This window comes from Artemia sp. Qi Xiang Cuo, chromosome 6 (genome assembly GCF_049724085.1).
Source record: "Artemia sp. Qi Xiang Cuo chromosome 6, ASM4972408v1, whole genome shotgun sequence".
Lineage (NCBI taxonomy): Eukaryota > Metazoa > Arthropoda > Branchiopoda > Anostraca > Artemiidae > Artemia > Artemia sp. Qi Xiang Cuo.
Window position 1 is genome coordinate 38595572 of NC_142799.1, and position 25057 is coordinate 38620628.

The 25057-nt window shown below is 35.7% G+C and overlaps 1 protein-coding gene across 5 annotated transcripts in view; it reads right to left on the reverse strand.

Annotated features, from left to right (window-relative positions):
• Positions 1–25057, reverse strand: part of gro (TLE family member transcriptional corepressor groucho) — a 127554-nt gene that overhangs the window by 98681 nt on the left and 3816 nt on the right. For all 5 annotated transcript variants that reach the window (XM_089090714.1, XM_089090713.1, XM_089090711.1 and 2 more), the window contains exons 2-6: positions 24607–24701; positions 12979–13042; positions 10295–10339; positions 6212–6274; positions 3169–3243 (exon numbers count right to left, since the gene is read on the reverse strand). In XM_089090714.1, coding sequence (XP_088946840.1) covers positions 3169–3243; positions 6212–6274; positions 10295–10339; positions 12979–13042; positions 24607–24701 — 342 coding nt within the window. The remainder of the gene's footprint in view (positions 1–3168; positions 3244–6211; positions 6275–10294; positions 10340–12978; positions 13043–24606; positions 24702–25057) is intronic.

A 25057-nucleotide genomic window follows, 5' to 3' on the forward strand; every position in this document is an offset into this window, starting at 1 on the left:
GGTTAGTGGTTCTGACGGTTAGATGCTATGACGTTTAGTGCTTGTGACGGTTAGTCGAAATGGTAGCACCCCATGAAAAATAAATATTTTATCGCTGAGGCCCATTGAACTACTGCAGCTGATTTACCAGTCATTTCGTAACTGCACGCCTAACTGTAAATAAGCATTCAATTTTAGTAAACATTATTTCTTGAATTAATGCTAGCTATCCAAGTTTTAATATGCAAATACGCTTTAAAATACCACTACAAAAGCAAAATGTAGCATACTAAAGCAGATGCCGTTATGGAGGCCGACGCAAAAAATAGCTGTAAACTAATCAATGTACAGAAAGATCGCTTCAACAGAAAGATTCACAATTCCAAAGAGTATATGCATATTTAGCACATTTTACCGCTTTCAAACTTGAAGACAACAATTCATTTTAATAAGATGAAGCTGAATCGATCAGTAAATAACAGAAAGTCCTAACCACGAGCAAACACAGCGACCTTCCCCCCGGGAGCTGCACAACTTTTTTTGTCATTCCTCCTAATAACTATCAAATAAATCTTTTGTGTTTTTCATCATGACCGATATTTCCCACCACTTCAAAATGAGTTCGGGTGTAGGTGCCTGATGATAATCCAAACTAAAATAGTACAAAGCTATAGTACCCACATGATAAATCCATTTAATATTTGAAGAATTTCATTTTCAATTTATCTATACAACCAATTTCCGGAATTAGCCAGTTTCCAGCTCCACTATAAACTTAACCCATAAACTTTTAGCTGTGATTTCTCGGAACAGTGACCACTACATATATGTAGTTTTACCGTTGGTCGGCTGTTCTTGTGCAAGCGATTAATCTCCTAAATATTTATAGGCAAGCAATATTTAAATATCGCCACAGGCGCCCATTGAGAGGGGAAAGCCAGAAAAGGAGTAAGTTCCGCCTCCTACAGTCATAGATCTATTTATTTATTATTTGGTATATTATTATATTTTTATTGTAGATTAATATTTTTATAATATTTTCCTGGTCTAACTTTCTTTGGGAACGGTTATGTACATAGCATGTTTATGTACTGCAGGAATTTATGCTCTATTGCAAATGGATCAAAGCTGCAAAAAGGACGATTTGTCTAAACTTTATTTGAAAAATTGCTTCATTTTGAAGGTAGGTCTAGAAACCCACCAACTCTGTGCTTCTCTTATTTGACCTGCCAAATTTCAGAACATTTAAGATTATATGTCAACTGAACAAAATAAAATTATTAAACAGAAAATTACAAAGTAACACATAACAGGCATTACAGCTACTAATCTCCATATCGACTTTACTTCAGCCCTTTTTTCTATAGCATTACTTGTTCCGTCACTATAATTGAATCCGAAAAGCGAATAAATCAAATGATTTCCGACATGAAAATTACCAGCGGAATCCAACTTTAATTTGATACCATAACAAATACATTAATTATCAGGGAACCAGTTAACAATTACTAATGCTCAGTTGAGCATTTAATGGCTTGATAAAAGTGATGAATTACACTCCCGAGTTGAATAAAAGATAAGAACAATTAAGTTAGTTTGTTATAGCGGAAGATGTGAGGAAAATGGTTTCATCAATAGCTTGTTAATCAGTCATTTACAGTTCAGCAAGGTTACTTAATATTGGCACAGCCACGAACAAAGATGTTACAATGCTTCATATAATTTCAAGTGGCGGATCCAGGGGGGCGCGCCCACTAACGTAGTTTAAAGTAGTGTAATTTACTTGATTAACGCAATTTTGCATTAATTAAACTTGCTCCTAACGCAAGTTTATCGGATCAACCTATTTTGCCCCCCCCCCAAAAAAAAAATCCTGGATCCGCCCCTGATAATTTCTAATATTTCCCATATATTTTGTCGATCTTAACATTTTGTTTTAGCAATTTATATCCCATCCCTAATATCCCTGCCTTAAGAAGCTGGGAAAGGCTTCAAAGATATATGATTTCAGAGGTGCCCATGGACCTCTCCTGGAAAAGTATTTATGATTGATTTTAGTTACAAAAGTATATCCTTAAAAAAATCAATACAAAGAGAAGAAAAGGTATTTTCGCTAATAACTGGCAATTTCATTTCACAAGTACATATTTTTCCCACGGCTTGCACAACACAAGAATATATTTTTCAAGGGGCAAATTTTCAAAGAAAAAGCAAAAAACAAGCAAATTACATGAGAAGTTTTGTTAATTGTGAACAAACTGCATTTACGGTTTACGGGGAGCTAATTGTGAACAAACTGCATTTACGATTTACAGGGGGCTAGGACCAGTACACTTTCTGCCCTGCTTAATTGGCTGCCCTTAGGCTTCTGTTAGACGGACTGTCGTATCGGGAAAACTTACATAGGCTATGTTACACACAGGGGCGTCCTGAGGCTCATTTTATTGGGAGGGCGATCTTCGTAAATTTTAGCGAATCGCTACCTGATTTATGCCAAATTTTCTGCAGAAATCAAGAATTTTGCAAAATTTCGGCCGATTTTGCAAAATTTCAGCCGAAATTTTCGACTTCGGCGAAAATTTTACCAAATGCCAAAAAAGCTGGGGGGTATCCGCCCCCTCGGGACGCCCTGGTTACACATATTTTGTACAGAAGGCTTCTAATCGATTAGCGACTCTTGAATTGCCCCACACTCAAAATAAAAGATTTTTTGTACGCTTCTTAGGACCAAAAGTGCTTAAAGTAAGTTCACCATGCATGCAAACATGGGAGAATCCTCTCTATGTAATATTTATGAAACTTTTGACGAAGAATAAAAACATCAGTTTTTATGAGTCGGAAAATACAACTTTCTGAGTACCTCCTCCGCAAAAAAAGAACGGCCTTTAATCTTCCTTACAGACATTGGCTATGCGAACCTACCCAAATAATTGTCAGTATGAAATATTAAGCCTCATTAAATGTAGCCGGCGGTAAATGGTCTCCTGCAAGGCTGTAAGGTGGCAATGTAACTTACACTAGGAAAAGGCATGACATAACCCTTTGCTTTCGTACATCACGATCTTTACTAAGACTATAAACTGTTTACACTTTCTTAGCATTATTCCGTTTCCTATATTTTTATTTTAAGATGGGCTATAAAAAACGGGATTTATTTTTTTTTATTTACAATGTGAATTATAAACTTACCCCGAGAACCGCATTTAATTCTGTCATTGTTACTTGCTTCGCTCTCTCCACTGCAGTCGCTACTTGTTGTTGGTGCTGGAAAAAATATCTTTCTTGGAAATTTATATAACAAAGAAAAGAAAAACAACAAACAGTCGTAAAATTCAGCTTCTTGAGATGGCAACATAAGTCAAGTATTCAGAACCGACAATTCAACGATATACAGCAATATCTTTATATCGACAAAAAAGTACAAAATAGTCATTTTGCTATTTATTTATCTTAACTTTTAAAATTTATTACTGAATTTAAAGTCTAGGCTGTTCAACAAAGATGTTAAACATGTAGATAATTAAAAAGGAATACGAACAGTTGTATTCTAAATTTATTATTAAAAGTGTTAGGTTTATTGACGACTTGTTGTTTCAACAAGGAAAGTTGACTTAAGCATCCAAGATCAAGCCCGTATCCACGGGGGGGATTTGAACCCCCCCCCCCCCCAAAAAAATGTCCGGCTCGTAAAAACGAAACAAAAAAGGATAAAACAAATTTATGTTTTTTATGTTTTAATAAAAAAATAACTGCCTGATAAAATTCTTTAGTAACACCCCTCCCCCATCCCGAAAAAAATATCCTGGATACGACCCTGTCCAAGATACAAAAAAACATTTTTTATACTAAAATTTCCATTTCTCAACTATTTCCGTGAGATGGAAAGTGAATAAAAAAGATCCAAAGATTTTGAGAATCAAATAGAACAGGAAAACAAAAAATTGGACCGTATAGCCTAATATAGATTACTTATTTTGAGAAGCGCCTCTGAAAATGTCACAACCCCATTTCAATTACCGTTGTCAATTCGGATAGGAAGAGAATCGTCTCAAGAGAAGAAAGCAGATCTTAGAGAAAATTTTGAATACGGTTAAAAAAGTAGGATACGCGTTAAATGCAATAAAATGGAGATTTTGCAAGGCACAAGAGATGTGTCTTCTGGAATACTTGGACGCTTTTCTACAATAGCTCCAACTTCCATTAAAAGTTTTAAATTTTTGGAACCTGTGATGAATTTTGCTAATCTTACAAAATCTTAATTACTAAATCTTAACCGAATAAGCTTCAGTTTTGAAGCCAGTGGGAAGGATTTTTTCTTCTTCATCTGCTTCTCAAATTTGGACATAGACTTGAAAGTATCATTTTAGCCACTCCCAGAACCTCGGGCCCACAAATTTTCCAAGTAGCTTCAACGGAAGCACATTACGCAACATGTAGCCATAAACCTAAGCCGGAAAATATCTACTAAGTATGCTTTTGTCTATGCATAATTTAATGTCTAATTCTTATGTCTATGAGTCAGCAAAATGATGATCAAGTGAGATGTAATGTTTAAAATATTTCTGTAAAAGAATTTAGTCCATCGGAACACAGATTATAGCGAATACTATCCAAAAAACATTTGGGGGAAAAAACTTGCCGCTGGGAAATCCAGACCTATGATATTCGGAGTTCCTTCATTAAGTTTATTTTGGGTTTTCATGCTTGTCTATAAAATTCCATTAGCTTAAAGCGAGGTCAAGGGCGTATCCAGGATTTTCGTTCTGGAGGGGGAGGGGGGTATACAAAAAACAAAAAAAAAACATCAGGATTTGTTGATATATTTGTTACGTTTTAAGCATTACGACAACAATTCAAAACGGGGGGAGGGGGTTCAAACTCACCCCCCCGGGATACAGTCTTGGGTGAGGTGCTACAGCCCATGTTCCTGGCCCTTTTAAAATCGTAACAAAAGAAAAAAACAGCAATAATGCACCGTTGTAGTTATGAAAGACCTTAACCGCCACCACCATCCCCAATGGGAAATATGCAAGAAATACGCACAGTTTTGTACTTTAATTGCCAAAAAAAAACTTTCCTTCATAGTTTACCTCCCCCCCCCCATTGAAACTTAATATTTATCCCTGCAATATGTATCTCCTCTGAGTGGTAACGTCATACCCAAAAGGGTCAGGGATTCAGAATACCTATAACTTCTCCAGAAAAACCTAAAAACTAACCATGCCTTATTTTTGTAGGGACAGAAAGGCAAACAAATCGAAAAAAAATAAGCTACTTGAGTTTTCCTCTTACCAGTTAGAGGGTCATTTTTCCCAAAAATACATATATTTTAGATGTTAACCCAGACATAAAATATTCAAGCTCTAAAAAGTACATGAAAAGAGGAATAAAACAATTATCGCATTCCATTTTCCTTGCATAATGGTTGGAATAGCTGCAAGGATAGCCTAGACGGGTCTATACTCATTTGTAAAGGCTAAATTTGTGCATCTACATAAATTCTACTTTGTATTACGAATTTCATTGAACGGGGAGGAAACGACACAACACGGACTTAGCCTCTTCTAGTCACCCTATCTATGCCAATGTAGTTAATCAGCAAAAAGCAGCCAAGATCTTAAATTCAGAAATGGATCCAGCATAAACCGTATTTTCCCAAGTTTCAACTTTTAATTAGCCAACAATTTAACCACAAATTCAACCAAATACCATGTACTTTGTGTATTCATTACGCTCAAGTAACTACAACATATGCTGCTCTTAAGTAACATAACAGAGAGGCCGGTACCAAAGCCAGGAAGCCATCGTTTATCTTTATGCCTATGACCCCATAATAAGTTCTTTATTTTATAATTGTATGGAAGACAATTATATGGGGTTGTGGAACAGAATTTCCCTTGTTCAAAACAAAGGGTCAGTACCAATAACGATAATCCTATAGAAGTATGTGGTCCCACCCCACTTCAAGAATGTTCACCAATTTCATCTGATACGTAGGATTTAGCCTCGGATTCAATACTGGATTAATCACCAAAATCCTATATAGATGCACCCCCCCCCTGAAAAAACTAAGATTTCTTTCAACTATACAAAGGCAATGGTGTGCATCGTATAAACTGTCAAACAAAAATATAACGAATTGATAACTCAGTATCGATTATCAAACACTTGAAAAGAATTACACACTTAAAAAATTACCTAGGATAATTGGTTAACCGATAGACAAACTTACCTCTTGTGATAAAAATGGCAAAACTTGAGCAATTATTGCATTTAATCTCTTCGCTATTTCGGTCTAAAAAATAATAAAAAACAATTAATAAATGGAAGGATTTGGTGAATGAATGAAAAACATTCAAAAGTATAACTACACAAACATGGGGAGGAGAGAAAGGGTTAGAGGAAGCTACTAACACAATTCTATGATGCAAGACTATAACAATGCATGAAAATGTAATGAATATGGAAATACAATTACACTTTTTCTGAAACACGAGACTCCCCGAAATTTTTTTGGTAATCCCCTTCCCCAGAGTTCAGAATAATGAACAATAAAATTAGTTTTGTATTCCTAAATTCTTAATTAATAACTTACGTTTACATAAGGACAACGTGAAACGCATCAATGCTAGTTAAGGATCTTACAAGGACATTTTTTCAGAGAGAGAGAGGGGGGAGGGGGTAATTTAAGTAAAATAGAAGGCGAATGATATAAATAAAAAAACTTTATATAGTTTTTTAATGATAATATGGGGAAGCCCAAGCCGGGATTCTACAGTTACTGCGTGTGTGTCTTGATGTGTACAGTATGCAACACGACTACCAGCATAATAAATTAACATTTAAAATAGAGACACACTTAAAACAATGCTATGACTAACGACAAGGCCGTATCCGGGGGGGGGGTTTGTCCCCCCCCCCCGAAATGTTTGTCTGACTCGTAAAAACGTAACAAAAATGCATATACACATTTTTGATGCATTTTTATAAGTTTTTGTAGCCTCCCCCCCCCCCACCCCAAACAAAATCCTGGATATGGTCCTGATTTACGGCAATTCATGTCAACAGGTTGTTGTTTTTTTACTCAGTTTGTTTTCTTTGACATGACCTAATCTTTTTTTCTTCTTTTTTTAATGAAAACCAAGCAAACAATACAACCTTAGAACAATTAAAGGTTATGGGAGGATTATTCAACAAAAAGGGCTAAACTGAAAACAAAACTATCAAAAGAACAAAAAAAGCAGCCAACTGAATTTCCTTTGTTCAATTGTCTTCCTGGACTCGATACTATTTTCTTTCATGCATATCATACGAACAGTCATAAATAGCAATACACCGGGTATTTTGATTTTTACAATTGATGGCATAGCATACCTTAAATTGATGCGACATCTCTCGCATTTTATCGGGATCAAATATACTGTGGAAAATGGTCTAAAATTGCAAATAAACTCTGTCTTAATAAGTATGTTTTGTCAAAACGAAACAAAACGTGTTCAATTACGAACTCGGTTCTCTTATGGGGGCGCAATGTTTTGTAGCAATATTGTATTGTATTGAGCTGAATAAATAAATTAAAATCACTTAATTAAAAAAGAACAGACTTTTTGCAATTTGAAACACTAGATACAGATTTGTATGTGCAATGTTTTTTCATGTCAATAGCAAATTAAGAAAAATATAACTGACATTAAATCACTAACAAGGCTCCTTCCTTGGATTTTTGGTCAAGTTTCATTAATGGTAAAGCACGATTTGATATTGTTTTCCAATGAGAGTCAAACATAAAAAAAATGATGTTTCTGGAAGCAAACTCACCGATATACGCAAAATATAATGACAAAACCAACAGACATTTTAAAAACGAGTTTTTCACACAAATAAAGAGCAATATTAAGACTCCAAATGAGCTTTTTTTCCTCCTGTATATGACGAGGGCTACCGCCCCCCTCAGCCCCCAATCTTTATACTAAAAGTTTCACTTTTTTGATTAAAAGCTTCAAGAGAAAATTTTCTAATACACGAACAATCTGATAAGTACAACGAAATTCAACCATTTATTGCTCCCCACAGGTATATGTTTTGAACAGCAATCAGTAAACAGAAGACTTGCAATCATCATCTAGCCTATATGTTTTTGCACACAAGTGTTTCCGATTGAGCATTAGTTAAACCAAATATACAGGATAATTTCTGGAAAATTAATATTGCTTTTTACTACCATTGAAAATTGTGTTTTTATTTAACCACTGCATTAACGGTCTATAATAACATTCCTTTTTTAGAGTTCATGAACATGTCAACTGGCGGAGGTATGGCCTCTGAAACTAGGTAGCTACATCAAAAGTTTTTTCGGTACTTTTATATTATAGCGACCACACTCAAGAAGTGAAGTTAGGTTAATCCTAATGAAATATACCAAAATCTAATGAAAATATAATACTTTAGTAAACAAAATTATGGAAACTATAGCAGAGAATTATGGAAAGCAGGGGGCCCAGAAAGCATAATACTAAATACCTAACTAACTGTATAAATCAAATATTTAATTAAAATATACCTGCGTAGTAGTTTATCTATCTCAAGCTAAGCTGATTATCTCCAAGTGCACGCAGAAAACCGGTTTTATAATAGATCAAGAACAAAGTGTGGTCAATATAATAGACAAGTACCCTTTTTTATAGTTATAAAATAATTTCGTATCTAAGGGTCTATAGAACGCTGATTCTCGGAAGATTATTAATTCTTCAACAAATCTAGGGCTGTACACAAAAAAGTTCACATTGCAAAAATGAAATTTTGGAAGTTGAATTTTCCCAATCACAAGCAGGACCGTCACATGTGAGGGGGGGAGGGGGAACACCCCCCCCTCGTGTTTTGTTCACTCGGTAAGAAAAATAAGTCAGTAAAAATCGTGGTGCGAAGCGCCACAATTTCTCCGGCGCCGCTAAAATTCTTTGTTCAGTTCAATAAAAACCACGAGAATACTGACATGTCATATACAGAAATTTTGAACTTGGTCGGTAAACGTAGCAGTTTTACCGACTCCTACCATGATTTTTACGGGTGGTGCCACAATTTTCCATTTGGTTAAATAAACAGTGTTAAAATAGTGACATGATATGTACCAAAATCTCAATCTCGGTTGGTAAATGCTGCGGTTTTACCGACTCGCGCAGTGATTTTACTTATTGTATTGGAAACAGACATTATGCTAATTATTGACAAAAAACAGTCGGTAAAAATGATCAACCAGCCGGTAAAATCTCCCGCCCCGCCCCCCCCCCAAAAAAAAAAAACTTTGGCTAGTAACGACACTGACCACAAGGCGAACATTAATTCATAAATGAATGGCTATCAGTAATATTTGAGCCCTGAAAACATGCATCTACATGCACGTTTTGGTATTTTTTAAGAATCCAGTAGTCTCGTGGGAAAGACTGCATCGAGAAAGACCGAGATGCTACATGAAAAACAGGTTTTCTCTGCCTTTTGAGATGCTGCTCACTCCATAACAAAGATTTAAAATTTAGTTTTTTGGGATTGAAGGGGCAAAAAAAGGTACCTAAGTTAGGTTAGATTACGTATTTAATATATACTATGTTTACCCCCCCCCTAATGTGCAAATATATAGCCCAAATTTGTTTCTGAACTATTATATTTTCATCCTATTTTGTTTTGTTTTGCTTCATTAGCATTAACCAAACTTCACTTCTCGCGTGACTACTGGATTCTTAACAAGTACCCACGTTTTAATTTAAAACATGCATTTGTACCCCATACGCGCCCCAGAATAGACAATCCCCATAAGATCTATGAAGTTATGTAAAGTAGTCTATGCAGTTATAAAAAAACGACGAGTTGGTGAAGGGGATGGGCCCATGGCCAACTAACCATGTACACCAAAAACTTGTATGATCCTGATTTCAACATTAAATGCTAATTTATATTTGTTTTAGGTTTCATTTCTTTACTTGTAGTACTTCCTCTTTGTTCCAAGCTTGGCTCCTTATTTAAGCTAGTTTTTGCTCGTTTTCAAGTTTGAAATTCGGTCTTAACTTTTCGAGGAAAAAAGTATAAAATTAAATTCAGGTTTTTAAGTTAATTACATTATATACACTAAATAAAATTCAGATAATTTACGAAACGCAAGTGAGAATAAAAATAAACAAAGAGACTTTCGAGAAGAAGAGGAATAAACATTTATACCTAATTCCCTTCAATAATACACCTATTTGCAATAATACCAGATAAATACACACGCTAAGGTATCTTCTGCGAGTAAATAAACTACGGTACAGTGAATTGTTTTTACCTGTTTGTGCATTTCGACATTTAATCCGTATGACATTTCATAGTACTGAAAGAGAAAAAAAAAGAGTAGCATTAGAATTTGAATTCATATATGTAGGCGCGGCCGTCGTATCATATAATATTCTCTTTCACGAAAAAGCTTCGAGCTAAACATACCAAATATGGCAATTGTGCCAATTGTTGACGTCTGCGAGATTCTATTGTGGTATATTATTCCTCTTTTTCTCTAAACCTTATAACTTCAGACTGCAATTGCTCAAAACAGGTTTAGAAGAGAATATATTTTTATATCGGATAGAGGCACAGCCTATTTAAGAAATGAATAAAACAAAGACTTATTCTAAAAAAAACCTGTTCAAAGCTAATTTTTTAATCTTTTTCATTTAATATGGGTTAAATGACTGATAAGTGAAAAATCTAGAGTCCAGCTTATATTTTCTTAAATTAAATAGTTTCAAGTCTAAACCTCTTCAGATTAATTTCTTGAACAGATTGCTAAATTTCCAATGACTGCTGAGTACACAGAACAACTATCGGAGAAAACTATATACTAATAATTTGACAAAAAAAAAAGTCTAAAATTTGTTACTGAGTACTGAAAAAGTCTAAAATTTAGCCTGAGTACTGAAAATGTGCAACAGTACAGTCTAGCATGGCATTTGTCGGACTGCCTTAAAAAATTAATTGCTGTTCGATGCAAGGGTGAATCCAGGATTTTGTTCGGAGGGGGGAGGGGAACTTTACAAAGTGCATCAAAAATTTGTTTCTACGCATTTTTGTTACAGTTTTAAGCCGGACATACGGCCTTTGTTCGATGGTAAAACATGATTTGCTATTTTTAATTCTTTTTTCTTTTAGGAATATCCCTGTGTATACAACTTTGTCTATGACGATAAACTCAAGAGGGAAAAAATGTAAAGTCTACAATGCGCTTAATCAGGTTGGCTTCTGAAAAGGTCAAATAGCCCAGGTTCTTTAAGTTTTTACTTATGCAAGTATTGTGTAGTGTTTGTATTATGTAATTGTTTACTAGTTCATGCTGTAGAATGTTAGTAGGCGAGAAGTGAATAATTTGGGAAGGGAATGTTTTGAATTCAATTAAAGTTTGGGGGTTTAATGAGAAGGGGATAACCCGAATTTTGGAAGTTTAACTTAAAACAGGGGGGAGAATCTGTAAAGTATTTAACATCAATTCGAGAAACTTTTCAGGGTATCTTATTTCTTAGTTAGCTGGGCATCTATGTGTCAACGATAACGGTCCAGGGGGGAGCTATTGGGACTAAAGCTAGTCGTGGAAAGGGGTCGTTCCCAGGCCTGGAACTTCCGTTCCAGGAAAGTTATATTCTTGGTTCATTTCTAAAGGCAGTCCATCTTTCGCCTTCGTCGTAGTTAGTTGTTCTTGTGCTACCTTATTTTCTCTATGTGTATTCTCACGTTATTTAATAAAGACCATGTACCAACGTTTATCGTCTATCTTTGGAATTTACGTAAACCATTACATTTGCCAATATAAAAGGACATACAAATAAAGAACTAAAGAAGAGAGGTTTACACTAGTCCATAAGGTACGACAGTGAATAAATTTTGTCAAAACAATAAATCCCTTCTTTGGAAACCGGGAAAGAGCTTACTTTTTATTTCATTGAAAGAGAACTTCGTTCTCTCAGAAATGAGCCCAGACACACCCATTATTTGTTTAATATCCAAACGATAAAAGCTCTAAGTGCTAGCAACAAGAAAACAAATATTATGTCCAAGATGTCACTGTCGACATCAAACTTACAATCTGCCAAAATGAATCGATTAAGTCATAATACTTCAAAACAACGTTTATATCTCAATTAGATAGACTAGATTGATAATTATGAAACTAACCGTAACTCATTGCCGTAACAAGAAAGTAAAATACATTCTATTACTTAAAAACTTACTAGTTATAACGGCAAAAAGGGGGCAGACGAAAAGATGTCTAATAATCCCTGAAAATAGTGCCGAGACTCCTTCTACTGGTGAAATTACGTTACATGAACATTATGTGTAAACGCCTATATTTTAGAATAAAGTTAGACAAGTTTCAATTTTCAATCAGAATAAAGACCTGTCTGAATACAGGATCACCAAAGGGTCTATAATATCAATATCCAGGGGGCACTTGGCAACGCCTCTCTACCTCCTCTGACAAAAAGCTTACTTCGTGGGCTATGTTTTGCCTCTATCTGCTCACTAAGTTATCACTAAGGTATCTTTGGCATTCGGCCCTAGTGACAGGACTTGAGTCTTTGACCTTCGTAAATGCGAGTTTATTTTGCTAGGTTTGTGCGCGGGTCTTCTGCCCAGGCATGCTCATAATGACATCTTATTTCCAGTTTTTTGGATTGTTTTATAATTATTTTTACAGCTTTTTACAGCCATTGTGAATGTTTGAAGATTTTTCTGCATAGGCCCACGTTTGCACGTTCCTAGCTTGATATTAGCTCGGTTTTCAGCGTAAGCTATGCACAACACACACACGCGATATAGCGATAAAATAAAGAGGTGGTATTTCAAAAATTTTTTGTACCCCCCTCCAAACAAAAATCCTGTTAACGCCCTTGAGTTTATATATTATAGACATATAGACTAGTCTATATAAACATATAGAATAGGCATATAAAAGGTTGAAAACAAAAGTGAAATTATACATACCATAACATAATGCCTTTGAATCTCAATCTTCTCTGATGCCAACTTCTCGCATTCCAATTTCAAGCTGAAAAAGTGCATTAGAAAAAGCTTGTGTCAACACACAAAAACAACAACTGACTCCTAGCTGTGCTATAATTCATTTAAGCGTGACTTTTTAACGTCTTTTTTGTGCCGCAGCAGGCGACAGAGTATTTTAACTATGACGATTAGACTACAATAAAAAAGGATTTGAAACTAAACAGCTTCGAAAAGTTGATTTTTTCTGTTACAGGGCCTTTCAGAATCAATTACAGAAAGCTTAACAAATAACATTCAACATTTTACTGCTCTTATTACTTTTTTTGTCATGTTCACAGAATCAGGCACATGCAAGTTTTTTTTTCTGAAAGTAAATCTGGAATAGTAGAAAAAGGACATATTATACGAAAAATATACGGAACTCTTGAAAATAATTTCGGGGGAAAGGGACGACGATGGGCATGAGTCCCTGACTCCACTCCTTTACATTTCAAAGAAGGCAGAAAAAGGGCGAATTATATGAGAAATAAGGAGTTATATATCCTAAGCATTTTAATCCTAACAGAGGGCGATCGTGCCCATACTGTAATGAATGACATTAATACCAGATAACTAAATTAAAAAAAAAGTATTTTAACTCAAGGTAGAGGTTAAAACTTGAAGCGAGTGGAAATGGTCTCGAACAGGGGAGAGGGGGAACTGCTACCCCTGAACCCTCCACTCGTAACTTTCAAATGTTTGTTCTTTAACCCACTACTTGTATTATAAAAAGACTGTGCAATGTCACGTAATTTCTTCAAGATCCTGGGGGGAGGGGCAAAGCTGGAGCCAATTTTCCCAAAACAAGTGAAAATGACAGTGAAACTGAGGTCTGGGAGGGGCAGTTGCCCCCCCCCCTTGCCCCACAGCAAATTACGCCCCTGAATAGCAAGTAAAACTTAAATAAAAGTAAAACTCATAAACATAAGAGCATCCGAGAACAACAATGTCAACTACTATAATTTCGGTACTTATTAAAAATCCGGAAAACACGCAAAGAATCGCATCTAGAATGTAATGGAACCCTAATAAAAAACAGGTTTCTGCTGCCTTGTGAGGTATTCATCACTCCATGAAAAATGTTTGAACTTTAGTTTTTGGGGCCGAAGGGGCAAAAAAAGGTAGGCTACCTAGGTTAGGTTATATTACGTATTTAATATATGCTATGGTTTACCCCCACCCCCTAATGTGCAAATATATAGCCCAAATTTGTTAATAAACTATTATATTTTCATCCTATTTTGTTTTATTTCATTAGTATTAACGAAACTTCACTTCTCGCGTGTTTTATGGATTCTTAAAAAGTACCATAATTTCTTATGAACCACAGAACTTCTATGTTGTAGATAAAAAGTAAAATCGAAAAAAATACCTTTAATAGAATGACAAATGTTTCAATACTGGTACGAACCCAGTAATTACCGCTTATATCGATTCGTTTATCCGTTTCACTGGCGCCACTTGGGTCCATGTGTAAATTGATCTTCAATCAGTTGAATGTCAGTTGTTTCAAAGGTTATTTTAAACCGATTTATATCATTTTTTTTTTATGGTGAGAAAACAAACCAAGAGCGCAACAACAGTCGATTTCCAAGGTTGCATCAAAGCATAAAAGTACCAGAACTTAACAATCTCTTTATTAGGTGAAAACTAAAAAACACATTTCACCAAAACTGGATAATAAAAGAAATACTTTCATTTTTCCATTTTTGCGAAAATAATTGAATTTTTTATATGCAAATTCTCAGATACCAATGACAGCATACCCATCGAACTCTTTACTTGAGTGACAAAGTTGTCCATTATTATCTCGTCGGAAAGTTTAAGGAATGTAGGAAATAAAATCTATAATTAATGCCGTATTTTCATGAGAACTTTAGTTGACTTATTTAGTTTCATCGCCTAATCTACACAAAGATCTTTTTGCAAGGTTTAATGTGGATATTTAAAAAAATGAAAACAAGCAAAATTAATTTAAGAAAAAAAACTAAGTTTGCCCTACACAAGTAGAGCAAATTTGTAACCTAAAAAAAATTATTACTTAGCAGATTACGCAACATATCTTATGAAGTGGCTTAAATCAACTGAATCGAGCTATTTTCCAATATTTGTGGAATCAAGGAGGCACACTTGTGCCTCTATAAAGAGGCGACCCACCACAATGTTAAGCGATATCCGGTCCTAGAAGTCGCAGAGAGATGGCGGTGATTGCATTTTGTAGCCCAAGCTCAAACTAAGAAACTTGCAAAATTTCATCCTCCTCCGACTTTATCTTCATGGGGTAAACTGGGCCGGAAGTTTGGACCCTCCCACCACAGCCCCCCTTTAACGTTGTCTGATTGGGCTGAAATTTAGAGGTTAAACTTTCCTAGGGCCCGGGAGCTTATCCTCGAAATTTCAGCTCAATCCGATCACTCCTTCCTGTTTTCAAAAAACCTTCCTGTTTTCAAAAAACCAAATATAGCCACTTAAAATTCATCATCATTTCTTTTTTTTTCTTAGCCACGCCTACAGGCCACAGTTGGCAACGGATCCGGTTGAATGAGGACTCATTCGAAGCAGAATTCGACCTGTTAGGGTCTTTTGATATTTTCAGACGGAAAAAATTATCCCCCAAATTTAAATTTACGAAAAACCTCGTTTTCCTATATTAGCCCATGTTAATTTTCCCCACCGCAACCCCCCTTTAACGTTGTTTGATCGGGCTGAAATTTAAAGGATAGGCTTTCCTGGGGCCTGGAAGCTTATCCTCAAAATTTCAGCTCAATCTGATTACTCCTTTCCTGTTTTCAAAAAACCAAATATCAAGTTTTTTGGGAATTTGCTTGCGTCGAAAATAGCTTCCATCTACTAAATAACAATTACTATTGTGTCTGTATAGTCCAGCGGTTGATACTCCAGACTGTCAGGCGGAAAACCCGGGTTCGATTCACCATCAGAGCAAATTTTTTATATACTGAATTTAAACTTTGAAAAGAAACTCAGTTTCTTTTTTAAATTATTTGAAAAAAATTACATTTTCTAAAGAGTTAAAGAGGCTGAGTTACAAGGTCGACCCTTAAAACGTACAGGGATTAGGAGGCACAGTTGGGGGGCTGTTAAAGAGGCTGAGTCACAAGTTCGAACCTTAAAACGTACAGGGATTAGGAGGCTCCCTGTACGACGTGATTTGAGTATTCAGGAATTAAAAGCCTTAACACAAGAATGTTCAAGAGCGGGCGGTTGGGGGGGCGGCAGCCCCCCAATTTTAACTCCTGACACGATCAGCTAACAGTTAGTCAAGCAATAATAAGTAATAAACTGTACAAAAACGTGCAGAAATTATTTGAAAAAAACTACGTTTTCTAAAGAGTTAAAGAGGCTGAGTTACAAGGTCGAACCTTAAAACGTACAGGGATTAGGAGGCACAGTTGGGGGCTACCGCCCCCAAACCCCCGCTTTCGCAGCCTTTAAATATAAAAAAATTTCTTTAAACTGAAAGTAAGGAGCGACATTAAAACTTAAAACGAACAGAAATTATTCCGTATATGAAAGAGGCTGTGCCCTCCTCAACGCCTCGCTCTTTACGCTAAAGTTTTTATTGTTTAAAAAAAGAGTTGTGAGAAAGTCAAACTTTAGCGTAAAGAGCGAGGCGTTGAGGAGGGCACAGCCTCTTTCATATACGGAATAATTTCTGTTCGTTTTAAGTTTTAATGTCGCTCCTTACTTTCAGTTTAAAGAATTTTTTTTTATTTAAAGCCTGCGAAAGCGGGGGGTTTGGGGGGGCGGTAGCCCCCCAACTGTGCCCCCTAATCCCTGTACGTTTTAAGGTTCGACCTTATAACTCAGCCTCTTTAACTCTTTAGAAAACGTAGTTTTTTTCAAATAATCCTATAATATATCGCATTTAATAGAGTTATCAATATCATGGCTGGCGAAACACTATTGAGAGCCTCCTAAAGACTATAGCAGGCTACTTGGGGAATTTTCTGATTCTAAGAGAACATTTCGTTTTTTGTTTGTTTGTTTTTTTTGGACGGGGTGTGTTTTTAGGTAAAGCGCCTATTTTTATAATTCTACAGATATTGGAAAATAGCATACGAATCAATTGATTTAAGCTAGTGTTGCAGATACATCTTCCTTAATCTGTGAAACAATATTTTTTGTCTGTTTTATGTTTCAACTTCGCTCTATAATTCCGCAGGAAAAATTTCATTTCTTAAATTAATGTTTGCTTGTTTTTAATCATTGATTAGTGTATTATAGAAATTCCCAAACAGTTCTTTTTTCTGCTCTCATAGTTGTCTCGGCCCAGTCGAGTTAACTTCGATTGGTAAGTTCAGTTTTCAGCTACTGCGATTTCTGATTCAATCAGAGCGTCATGAACCCAATGTATTTTAAAATAGTAATATTAACATATACAAATAATACAGTAAACAGTAATAAATATTAGTTTTCTCAACAAGATGAAAAAAAAACTCTAAAAGAAAAAAACTAGAATATTTACAGCCAGTAAAAATGAAAATGAAATACAAATATTTCGGCAGAGACCACCACTCGACCGTCCCCTGTGCAAAAATAAAAAAAAGAGCGTAAAAACTTTGTTTTCTCAACATATATTATCATACAAATCTTGTGGATAAACTTCTGATAAAAGAGGTAAAGAAAAAATCCCATTGAACACCACTTTCATGTGTTGTGTGGCAGGTCCATTCAAAGAGGGTAAATTAATTTGCCCGTTTTATTAAGCCGCATCAAACCGAACTCGGCGATGCCAAAAATACCGAAAACAGGAAAATTATTTTTTTTAATTAATATTATTTTCAGCATCAAATTTGTGATGACTCATATAATATGAGCTAATATACCCTCGTTTTCTAGCATACTTTGCAGAAAGATGCAGGCACTTTGTGTATTTGTCACACAACATTCTGATAAAAACAAATTCTTCCGAGTGTTGTTTTCTGTATCTTTGTCTGAAAGCATAGATGCTTATGATATAAGAAATACCTCAACACTGCGGCTCACATCCCATTATATGCCGTGACGACCTTATATTATCACTGTACTTGAAATACCGAAAATATGACTGTTTAGTCAAACTAAGTTATTCTAGATGTACCAATGAATATTATTGTGCTTATTACGAGAGCTATTTAGGTTACATACAATATGTCTTCCAGCATTTATGCTGTAAGAAACATGTACTTTTTATACTTTTTACAGCCCTCGTTGATAGAAGTATTGATCAAAGCAGTTGCATGAAAAAATATTTTAAGCCTCGAACCCCCTCCCACCCCACACCCGTCTATTAGTATTTTATGCTAGATGATAGAGGTGGGCTATCTCAATTTATGTTTACACTGACTCCTCTTGCGGGCCTTCTGGATCTCTCTGCCTCTTGCTTACATTAACGTTTTCTATTCAGCACAAGACTTAGTAAGCCAAGAAAGATGCATTACTCTACCCATTTCTTTTCCCAGTCTCAGGATAACCCTGTATTTCTCAACCAAATTAGTCTTATTTAACAAATCTTTTATGAAATACCCATTCCCCCTGTTCCAGCTTTGATGGACATTCCAGTAGAGGAGACGGAGGGTGGCTGACCTCTAAGTAAGTTAAAAAGGCAATGCAGTTACGACAGAGCACTTTTTCTGGGGGGAGAGGTTTAAAGTGTATTTGTTTTCCTATTTCCCAGGGAAGTTCATCCCTGCCACACTCTTACGTGCAGGTATTAGACTAAAGGATAAATCGTAAATAGGCCTCGATTTTTTTCTCAAATCCATGAAGTTCAATTTACTCAATATCATCGTTTTCTCAACAATAAGCCAAAGCTATATTATTGATATTTTGACACCAACAACAATTTCTTGTTTAATAATTAGCCAGGTGTTAAGCCTCGATTTTTAACCATGTTTGTGAATGTTCTAAGGATATCCGTGTGGTTTCAAGTTATTAAAAGTAAATAATTCATGCCATACTTTAAACGTTATATTCTCTCTTACATGAAATTCGCTCTTTACTATTTATTGCTGAAACCAGACAAGTAAGCGGGAAGGTGCAGTTTTTTGGAGGGGGGATGCAATGATTAAAAAAAACTAATTTTATTGATGGTTTTAATAAGAAGTACCCATAAATTCGGGATTTAGAGGAGGGTGTACGTCCTGGGTCAGCCACGATATGTAATTTTAGACGCAGGCAGAACTACCCCATGAGATATACAATTAACGAATTGAGGCGAAGTTGGGGAGTTTGGCATCTGCCTGAAGACAAAATATTATTGAACGGGATTGCATTTTTACCATTGGCAACAAGCAAATTTAAGTGATTCAGAGCCCAATGATTGCGATCTTGGTTGCGATGGGCCCAATTTGTAGAGACCATATGCCATACCAACAGACACATTTTTTTTCTAAAATCCACACTGCTTGTTTTGATTTTAATGTGCCAATCATTAAACGGAAAACGATATTCCGGAACTGTTGATTTGCTGCAATGAAATTGCAGCATATGTTGAAGGACATTTAAGTCTGGAATTAGTCAAACAGGCTGGAAAAAAATGTTAGTTTTCAATTACTTACGTAGGGAATGGGATTTAGGCCCTTTTCCTTCAAAAAGTCTCAAATCTTTTACGAATTTTTTTTTATTATTGCCTATGTTTTATTACAATTCGCCCTTTTCGTTGTTTATTTGAGCCCCTTAAGATAAATTTCTGCGTACCCAACTTCGTATCTTATTATATAGTCAAAATGTTGTTTTATGTTTTCGTATTAACCTAATTTTTGAAATATAGTCTAATAATGCACAAGTTCACATAAATTTGATCCTTTGTTCAGTGTCGAAGATTTTGCCAGGCTGTGGGGTTAAAATAATAGAGTACATTTTCGGTCACTTTCCAGGGAACCTAGTGATCAATCTTAAAAGGGGATTCCCTTATGTGCAGGCATAGCTTTATGAACCCACTAAGGTAAGAGTCAAACAAGTGATTTAGCACTATTTTTTTTAATCTAAAAAGTGAACTTAATTGATTTAGCAGCTTATTGTCTTAGTAGATCCCATTACGTAGCCCTTCCAGGAAAAGGCTTTAGAAACTTGTATCGTCATAGAAATCTCAAGTACTTCGTTTTATGAGTATCCCAATAAAAATATATCTTATTGTTTTTTCTTTCTTTTTGGCTTTAGCACCAATAAATTTTAATTCTTGAGAAGGAATACATAAAAGCAAACAAAAAGATTGCTCAATATTTGAATACACATAAAAGAATGCAAAGATATATTACCTTGGCAAACAATTTTATCGGGTCAGCAGACATAAAAAACACACAAAAATATCGTGTTTCAAAGTCAATGAAAACGATTGCAAATTCACAAAGTAAATAGCAAACAAGAAACCATATTCCATTTGTCACATGATCCTATACCAATTAAACCGTAAACAAATTTAATACTTATGCAAACAATCACCATCATATCAAACAATTAACCAGACATTTGATAAAATTGCAGAACTATATAATAATGCACAAAAAACTATTAGCTAGATAATAATAAAAGAGAAACAATGCTAAAGATAAATAAAGGAAAAAATTAGAGATCTACTACCGTGGTTGTATTTAGATAACAAGGTAGTTGCACGTACATAGGTCCACACTGGTCCTACCCTTAAAGGGAGAGTCCTTTAAGGATTAAAGGGAGAATGACTTTTCCTAACGGAAGGGGGTCAAAACACAGAAGCATATTTTAGAGTTAAATATTTTTTACTGTACTTATCGGTTATTCGAAACACATTCAAGAATTACGCTTAGATTACATCTCAGAAAACCGGTTTCATAGCTACATAAACAAGTGACGGATGATACAATGCATTGAATTTGGACAGAATGCATTGGACTTGTATAATTTGAGCTATATGTTTGCATACGTTAGGTTGGGTTAGGTTTCCATAATTTTGTTTCTAGAGTATTATTTTATCATCATATTTTGTTATATTCAATTAGGATTAACCTACCTTCACTCCTTGTGTGAGTTTCGAATAACCGACAAGTACACATTTTACTTCTTCCGTGATGGGGATTCTCCTATTTTGCGAACATGGATACTTATGTATTATAGCGACCCCACTCAAGAAGTGTGATCTGATCCGTCTCCGTAAAACCGGTTTGTCTGTCTGCATTCGGAGGTAATTAACTTAGTTACAGTGAGATAAACTACTACATAGGAATATTTAAACTAAATATTTAATGTATCGTTGGCATTTTGGTTAGGTTAGATATTTAATATCATGTGTTCTGGGCGGCCGGCTTTCCACAATTCTTTGTAGTAGTTTCCATAATTTTGTCACTAAAGTATTATATTTTCAACATTTTTAGGTATATTTCATTAAGATTAACCTAATTTCACTTCTTGAGTGGGGTCGCTATAATACGTAAGTACCCAAATATGTAAACGTATGTATAGACGCACGTGTGTTTTAACCAAAATATTTTAATTCCTATAACGGTTGGTTTTAATAGCTCAATAAAAACAAAACAATTAACGAGATCTAGCTGATTTACATACCAAACCATCTAGCCCCCGCCCTCGAGATGAACTCCATATGTGACAGCTTCATACATGCTAGTCTGACAAAACTTCCCTTCTCCGAAAATTACTCCTCCAAACGCCCCTGTTATTTCGAAATCAGAACCATGTAACGATTAATGAGGCCAAACTGGAAGGCTTAATAAGAGGATACCTAAGGAAATCCGGTACAATCCCATTTTGCGGGCCTCTCTAAAGAAGTACAACAAGAGATGCTACAATCAAACGGAAGAGACGCTTTGAAAAACCCGTTTTTACAAGATGATTCAAGACACCACTGAGAGAAATAATCTGTATAGCGTGGTTTTAATATATTTAAAGTGTTGTTTTTTGGAGTTCAGATGGGATAAAGGTGCCTAGGTTAGGTTAGGTTATGTATTTAATATATGTAATACTTTGCCCCCCCCCCCCCTAACAGGCACGTACACAGGAATTTGTTTCGGAGGGGGGGGGGGCAATTTGTTTCGGGGGAGGGGGGGGGCAAATCCTTCAAACCCATTATTCTGTGAGAAAAATCAGAACATTATGGGAAAATGAAAAAAAAATCGTGAGATTTCGGGGGGCCGAAATCTCACGATTTTTTTTTCATAAAAAAATACTTTATTATTCTTGAAATACCTTAAACACTTCCAAATCAATTTATTTTTCTAGAGTCTGCATTGCATCATTTATTCCATAATACAAACCGGTTCTCCATCTTTTAGTGTATCTAGCAATATATTTAAGTCTACAAGAAAATCGAGGCTTTGAGCATAACCAGGAAATACTGTTCCATCTTCCAAGATTCTTCAAATCCATTTCAAACGAAATTCTCTCTGTGTTTGATCCTCCCCTTACTTTCCTCAGCTGTCGAAGCATTACTATTAAGCCTGTGAAACGCGAATGTGTTTTTATCAAATTCAGCTTGAGATTGAAAATAAATCAATAGCAAACATTTGGACTAGTTATTCAGAATTTTTTTTAATACTTGAAATTTACCCTTATAGCAAGTTTATTTTCTCATATAGGCCTATCAGTTATTATAAAGAAATAAATAAAGGATAAAAAATTGTATGGTTGCATTAACTCACCCGCGTTAATTCAAAGGCGGTATGTGAAATCTTATCAAACTGTCATCTGTATTATCGACCTGCGCTTAAACTGGGTACACTGTATCAGTTTCCTAGCTATGGTTTCAAATTGCACTTGGCCTTATGTAATTGCTTATTCAGAAATTATTTGAAAAAGCACAAGGATTACAGGGATTAGAAGGTACAGTTGAGGGGCTGCCGCCCCCAAACCCCCGCTTTCGCACCCTTTAAATAAAAAAAATTTTAACTGAAAGTAGGGAGCGACATTAAAACTTAAAATGAACAGAAATTATTCCGTATATGAAAGGGGCTGTGCCCTCCTCAACGCCTCGCTCTTTACGCTAAAGTTTTTATTGTTTAAAAAAAAGAGTTGTGAGAAAGTCAAACTTTAGCGTAAAGAGCGAGGCGTTGAGGAGGGCACAGCCCCTTTCATATACGGAATAATTTCTGTTCGTTTTAAGTTTTAATGTCGCTCCTTACTTTCAGTTAAAAAAAAAAAAATTTTATTTAAAAGCGGCGAAAGCGGGGGGTTTGGGGGGGGGGGCCGCCGTCCCCCAACTGTACCTCCTAAACCCGGTACGTTTTAAGGATCGAATTTGTGACTCAGCCTCTTTAACTCTTTATAAAACGTAATTTTTTTCAAATAATTTCTGCACGTTTTTGTACAGTTTATTACTTATTATTGCTTGACTAAGTGTTAGATGATTGTGTATTATTCTTTTCTTTCTCGACAGGGTGTTTTAAGGGTCGACCATGTAACTCAGCCTCTTTAACTCTTTTGAAAACGTAATTTTTTTAAAATAATTTAAAAAAGAAACTGAGTTTCTTTTTTAAACTTTAAATTCAGTATATAAAAATTTCCTCTGACGGTGAATCGAACCCGGGTCTTCCGCCTGACAGTTAGGAGTATCGACCGCTGTACTAAAGAGACACAATTGTAATTGTTTTTTAGTAAGTGGAATCTATTTTTGACGCAAGCAAATCCCCACAAAACTTGATATTTGTTTTTTGGAAAACAGGAAAGGAGTGATTAGATTGAGCTGAAATTTCGAGGATAAGCTCCCAGACCCCAGGACAGCTTATGCTTTAAATTTCAGCCAGATCAAACAAAGTTAAAGGGGGGCTCTGGTGGGAAGAATTAACATGGGCTCTTATAGGAAAACGAGGTTTTTCGTAAATGTAAATTCGGGGGATAATTTTTTCGGTCTGAAAATATCAAAAGGCCCTAACAGGTCGAATTCTGATTCGAATGAGTCCTAATTCACACGGATCAGTTGCCAACTGTGGCCTCTAGGCGTGGCTAATAAAAAAAAAAGAGAAATGAACATTAAGCGGCTATAGTTGTTTTTTGGAAAACAAGGAAGGAGTAATCGGATTGAGCTGAAATCTTGAGGATAAGCTCCCGGGCCCTAGGAAAGCTCAACCTCTAAATTTCAGCCCAATCGGACAACGTTAAAGGGGGGCTGTGGTCGGAGGGTTGAAACTTCCGGCCCACTTTTACCCATGAAGATAAAGTCGGAGGGGGGTGAAATGTTGCACGTTTCTTAGATGGAGCTTGGGCTACAAAATGCGATCACCGCTGTCTCTCTGCGACCGCTAGGACCGGAAATCACTTAACATTGTGGTGGGTCGCCTCTTTATAGAGGCACAAGTGTGCCTCCTTGAAACTTGTTTCAAGTGTGTAGGCAGGAATTATTTCGGAGACGGAGCACAATTTTGAAAACTAAAACACTCGATTTTCAAAAATAGGAAAATTATCCTAGAATGTTTATAAACTGAACTAAAAACCACCACATGTCTGTGCAAAGCAGAAATATTACAGCCCTCTTTGTCCATACAATTAGTCATTATCATAGGGTAATACAATATCAGTCGAACATCAACACAGCAAATTGACATTAACAAAAAGGAGGTCAAAAGGAAATTTATAAAAAAAACTTACTTGTGATATTGTGCTTGTAAAAATCCAAATTCCTCTTTAATTCTATCACATGATTCAGCAACAGTGAACTTAAACGGTTGACCCGGCTGAGGGCCCTAAGAAAACACAAGTGTTAAAAACGAATAAATTCAAGACTCGAGGTTCAAAGTTCAAGCTTCAAACTTGTACATGAATACACGGTTCCGCCAGAGGAAATGAAGCTCATAGAGCTTAAAAAAGGGGAATAAACCCCTCAAACTACCCCAAGTGTTGTTCAAACAGCGTTATGCACCGGGTCACTTCGTTTGTTTTAGCGCGTTATAAGATCAATGAGACCGAAACTTAGGTATTCGAAAGAAGAGCTTAGATAGGTGGATGTAAATTATTTCAAAATGTTGTTCAAGCTTATGACCACATAAAAAAGACGGCATAAGAATGCAGCAAAATGTCTGGATATACCCTAGGCTAAACG